The sequence below is a fragment of the Passer domesticus genome, chromosome 36 (genome assembly GCF_036417665.1).
Source record: "Passer domesticus isolate bPasDom1 chromosome 36, bPasDom1.hap1, whole genome shotgun sequence".
Taxonomy (NCBI): domain Eukaryota; kingdom Metazoa; phylum Chordata; class Aves; order Passeriformes; family Passeridae; genus Passer; species Passer domesticus.
This window is the reverse complement of record NC_087509.1, coordinates 337,648-343,468: the sequence shown is the minus strand read 5'-3', so window position 1 is coordinate 343,468 and position 5,821 is coordinate 337,648. Positions and strand designations below refer to the sequence as shown.

Here is a 5,821-nt window from a genome sequence, read left to right as displayed (position 1 = left end):
TCAGTCCTCACGATTGGTACAAATGGGTGAGACTTGCAACAAAGAGCCGAGAGCTGAGGGCTGGGAGAAGGGTCTGCCTTTGGGGACAGGGGGGACACTGAGATGGGGGTGGATCCACCACCGGCACCGGCACCATAGCCAGCCCAACAACAACCAGCACCAGAATGTTTGGCACAGAAATAGGATCCGGAATCCTCGTCCTTGAGGTTGTTCATGGTCAGCGTCACCGAGCTCTGCCCGTTGTCCCTGGAGATCCTGACCCGGCCCTGCACCGACGGCGCGTACCTGGTGCTGCCATCAGGGTAGATCCCTGCGAGCCACTCCAGTGCCTGCCCGGGTCTCTGGCGCATCCAGCACATGGAAGAGCTCCCGAAATCGAACCCAGAGCCTCGGCAGAGGAGGCGCAGGGACCCCCCGGGGGGCTGGAGGTCCCCCCCGGACTCCAGCAGGGTCACACCCATTCTCCCATCCCCAAATTTTCTCTGGTTTTCCCCAAATTCCCCGGATTTTTTCCCAGATCTCCACCAGAGATTTCCTGCACCCTAAAGGTGCCCCAAACTGTTAAATTACTCTCAATCCACACATTTATGAATGGGACGCCTCCACCTGAGCTTTCCATCCCCTCATCCCCATCTCCCCTTTTCCCCGCAGGGCTCCGGGCGGCCGTGACCCTGCTGGAGTCCGGGGGGGACCTCCAGCCCCACGGGGGGTCCCTGCGCCTCCTGATGCGACGAATTCCAGCCCCTGCCCGGGTCTCTGGCGGATCCAAAACATGGAGAAACTCCCAAAATCGAACCCGGACCCTCGGCAGAGGAGGCGCAGGGACCCCCGGGGGGCTGGAGGTCCCCCCCGGACTCCAGCAGGGTCACGGCCGCCCGGAGCCCTGCGGGGAAAAGGGGAGATGGGCACGAGGGGATGGAAATCTCAAGCGGAGGCTTCCAATTCATTAATGAGTGGATTTGTCCTAATTGTATGGTTTAGGACATTTTACGATACTGGAAAGATCTGTTGGAGATTCGGGGCCAGACAAAGGGAGTTTGGTACAAAACCAGTGATGGTTTGGGGATGGGAGAATGGCCGTGACCCTGCTGGAGTCCGGGAGGGACCTCCAGCCCCCCGGGGGGTCCCTGCTCCTCCTCTGCCGAGGCTCTGGGTTTGATTTTGGCAGTTTTGGGATGGGCTGGATGCGCCAGAGACCCGGGCAGGGGCTGGAATATGTAGCACGGATCAGTGACACTGGTGGCTACACCGAGTACGCGCCATCGTTCAAGGGCCGGGTCAGGATCTCCAGGGACAACGGGCAGAGCTCGGTGACGCTGACCATGAACAACCTCAAGGACGAGGATTCCGGATCCTATTTCTGTGCCAAAGCTGCTGGTGGTGGTGCTGCTGCTCCTGCTGGTTAAATTGTCGACACAGGTGGTGTCCCTACTCCCATCTGCCAATTGTCCCCCGTCCCCATAGCCCAGACCCTTCCCCCAGACCCCAGACCCAGACCCAGCTCTTGACCATTGATCCCAGCCTGGCACTGCCTTGGCCCCAGTTCTCACCCGCTGACCCCAAACCACAACTCCTGACCCCAAATCTCCACTTTCTTCCCCAAAACCTTGCTCTGAAGGTTGGGATTTGAGGCCCAGGCCCAGATTTGGGTCAGGGTGGGGGATTTGTGTCAGCGGCTGTTCCTGGGAGCCCAAAGTGGAGAATTGGGACAGAATTGGGTGAGTTTTGGGGCCAAAACAGTTGGGTTTTGGGTGGAACCATGCAGGGGTTTTGGGGTCTGTGGTCACAATTGTTGGAAATGGGGGAGACCTGAGACAAAGGGTCAAGGGGTGAGGTTTGGGGGAACGATCCAGGCTGTGGGGACAGGTGGGGACACTGAGATGTGGGTGATTCCCCCAGGAGCAACTTCACCATCAGCAGCAGCATTCCCACTATTAGCACCAGCAGATTTGGCGCAGAAATAGGATCCGGAATCCTCGTCCTTGAGGTTGTTCATGGTCAGCGTCACCGAGCTCTGCCCGTTGTCCCTGGAGATCCTGACCCGGCCCTGCACCGATGGCGAGTAACCGATGTTGCCACCAGTGTTGCTCATCCCAGCCACAAACTCCAGCGCCTGCCCGGGTCTCTGGCGCATCCAGCCCATTCCAAAACTGCCGAAATTGAAGCCAGACCCTTGGCAGAGGAGGCGCAGGGACCCCCCGGGGGGCTGGAGGTCCCCCCCGGACTCCAGCAGGGTCACGGCCGCTCCCCTGTCCCAAAACCTTCTCTGTTTTGCCCCAAACTCCCCTGATTTTGTCCCAGATCTCCACCCGAGCTTTCCTGTATCTTAGAGGTGCCTCAAACCGTTCAATTAATCTTGCTCCACCCATTAATTAATTGGACAACTCCGCCTGACCTTTCCATCTCCTCATCCCCATCTCCCCTTTTTCCCGCAGGGCTCCGGGCGGCCGTGACCCTGCTGGAGTGCGGGGGGGACCTCCAGCCCCCCGGGGGGTCCCTGCGCCTCCTCTGCCGAGGCTCCGGGTTCGATTTCAGCAGTCTTGGCATGCAGTGGATCCCCCAGAGACCCGGGCAGGCGCTGGAGTGGATCGCAGGGATCAACACTGGTGGCAGCACCTACTACGCGCCATCGTTCAAGGGCTGGTTCACGATCTCCAGGGACAACGGGCAGAGCTCGGTGACGCTGACCATGAACAACCTCAAGGACGAGGATTCTGCCGTCTATTTCTGCCCCAAATATGTCAATACTGGTGCTGGTGCTAATGATGCCTATGGTATTGTCCCCTCTCCCATCGCTGTGTCCCCACCTGTCCCCAAACCCCAGCCCCTGACCCCAAACCCCAGCCCCTGACCCCAAACCCCAGCCCCTGACCCCACTCCTGACCCTTTGTCCCAGCCCTGCACTGGCTCTGCCCCAAATGTCACCTCTGGGCCACACCCACTGCCCTCCTTCCCCAAATTACATTGAATTGGTCAAGATTTGGGTCAGGATTTCAGGCGAGGAGCCAAGATACCAAATTTTGTGCCAAAAGTCCCGATGTGAGGCCACTGGGCCGGGTTTGGGTCGGTGGCTGTGACTCGGTGCCAGCCGGGCAGATTTGGGGCAGAAGTGGCCAAGTCTGGGGGCAGTGGTTGGGATTTGAGGGCCAAGGCTGAGCTGAGGGTGAAAGCGGCCCTGATTTGGGGCCAGGAGCTGAGATTTGGGGCCAGAGCAGAGCCAGGGTGGGACAGAGGGTCAGGAGTGGGGTCAGGGGCTGCAGGGAAGGGTCTGGGGCACGGGGACAGGGGGGGACAGAGTGACGGGAATGGGGTCAATCAGCAGGACCCCAACCAGCAGCACCACATTTGGCACAGAAATAGGATCCGGAATCCTCGTCCTTGGGGTTGTTCATGGTCAGCGTCACCGAGCTCTGCCCGTTGTCCCTGGAGATCGTGACCCGGCCCTTGAACGATGGCGCGTACTGGGTGGTGCCACCACTGCTGGTGACAAGAGCGATCCACTCCAGCCCCTGCCCGGGCCTCTGTCGCACCCATTGGACATCAAAACTGCCGAAACTGAACCCGGACCCTCGGCAGAGGAGGCGCAGGGACCCCCCGGGGGGCTGGAGGTCCCCCCCGGACTCCAGCAGGGTCACGGCCGCCCGGGGCCCTGCGGGAAAAAGGGGAGATGGGGAGGAGGGGATGGAATCTCAAGTGGAGGTGTCCAATTCATTAATGCATGGAGTGAGGCTAATTGAAGAAATTGGGGCACCTTAGGATACAGGAAAGCTCTGGTTGAGATTTGGGACAAAATCAGGGGAGTTTGGGGAAAAGCAGTGAAGGTTTGGGGATGGGGGAGCTGCCGTGACTCTGCTGGAGTCTGGGGGGGACCTCCAGCCCCCCGGGGGGTCCCTGCGCCTCCTCTGCCGAGGCTCCGGGTTCAGTTTTGGCAGTTTTGGGATGGGCTGGGTGCGCCAGAGACCCGGGCAGGGGCTGGAATTTATCGCAGGGGTCAACACTGGTGGCTACACCGAGTACGCGCCCTCGGTGCAGGGCCGGTTCACGATCTCCAGGGACAACGGGCAGAGCTCGGTGACGCTGACCATGAACAACCTCAAGGACGAGGATTCCGCCGTCTATTTCTGTGCCAAAGCTCCTGGTGGTGGCGCTGCTCCTGCTGGTTATATTGTCGACACAGGTGGTGTCCCCACCCCATCCCCCACAATCACCCCCCCGTCCCCAGAGCCCAGACCCTTCCCCCAGACCCCAAGCCCAGACCCAGCTCTTGACCATTGATCCCAGCCTGGCACTGCCTTGGCCCCAGTTCTCACCCGCTGACCCCAAACCACAACTCCTGACCCCAAATCTCCACTTTCTTCCCCAAAACTCTGCTCTGATGGTCGGGATTTGAGGCGAAGGTCCAGATTTGGGGACAAAGGCTGAGGATTTATGTCAGCAGCTGTGTCTGATATCCCAAAGTGGAGATTTGGGGCAGAATTGGGCAGTGTTTTGGGGCCAAAGCTATTGGGTTTGGGGCAGAACCGTTCGGGGCTTTGGGGTCTATGGTCACCATTGGTAGAAATGGGGGAGACTTGAGACAAAGGGTCAGAAGAGGAGGTTTTATGGAAGGTCTGGGTTTCGGGACAACAGGGAGACTCAACCATAGGGTCGTGGCCAGCGCCACCATAACCAACATCACCATAACCAATATCATCACCAGCAGCAGGAGCACAACAACCATCAGCGTTTTTGGCACAGAAATAGGATCCGGAATCCTCGTCCTTGAGGTTGTTCATGGTCAGCGTCACCGAGCTCTGCCCGTTGTCCCTGGAGATCGTGAACCGGCCCTGCACCGAGGGCGCGTAGAAGGTGCTGCCATCAGGGTAGATCCCTGCGATCCACTCCAGCGCCTGCCCGGGTCTCTGGCGGATCCAGCTCATGTAGGAGCTCCTGAAATTGAACCCAGACCCTCGGCAGAGGAGGCGCAGGGACCCCCCGGGGGGCTGGAGGTCCCCCCCGGACTCCAGCAGGGTCACGGCCGCCCGGAGCCCTGCGGCACAAAGGGGAGATGAGACGATGAACCATATCAGGGTGTGGCTGGTGCTGGGTGTGGTCAGATCCAGGGAGAGTCGGGACCCACCTGGCAGAACCAGCGGGAGCAGGAGGAAGAGGATGAAGAAATACAAGGGTCTCAATTTGGGGCCAAGAGTCAGGATTTGGGGTCAATGTTTGAGCCGTTCCCATCCCCATCTCCCCTTTGTGCCGCAGGGCTCCGGGCGGCCGTGACCCTGCTGGAGTCCGGGGGGGACCTCCAGCCCCCCGGGGGGTCCCTGACCTTGCTGTGCCGCGCCTCCGGCTTCGATTTTGGGAGTTACGGAATGATCTGGATCCGTCAGAGACCCGGGAAGGAGCTGGAATACGTCGCAAGTATCAGCAGCAATGGTGCTGACACCGGCTACGGGCCGTCGTTCAGGGGCCGGGTCACGATCTCCAGGGACAACGGGCAGAGCTCGGTGACGCTGACCATGAACAACCTCAAGGACGAGGATTCCGCCGTCTATTTCTGTGCCAAACGTTCTACTGGTAGTTACGGTTCTGAGAGTGCTGCTCGTATTGGGCACAGTGCCGTCAGTGTTCCCACCCCCATGATTTTCACCGAATATCTGCAATCCCCAGAGATCCTTCCCCCAAATCCCAGCTTTTGTCCTCAAATCTTCACTGTTTTTTTCCAATCCAAAATGGAACGTTCCAGCTGAATCCACCCTTAGATCCATCCCAACGCATTCCTGGGGCTCTGGCACACCCAACTAGTGTCAAAATTCCCAAAATCCAATACAGAGGT

The 5,821-nt window shown here is 59.4% G+C and overlaps 1 gene segment (V, D, J or C); it reads right to left on the bottom strand.

Annotated features, from left to right (window-relative positions):
* LOC135288833 (Ig heavy chain V region 914-like) lies at positions 1–461 on the bottom strand. The segment is given in 2 exon segments: positions 1–77; positions 161–461. Coding segments are annotated over 2 exon segments (378 nt in total).
* Between the last annotated feature and the right edge of the window lie 5,360 nt (positions 462–5,821).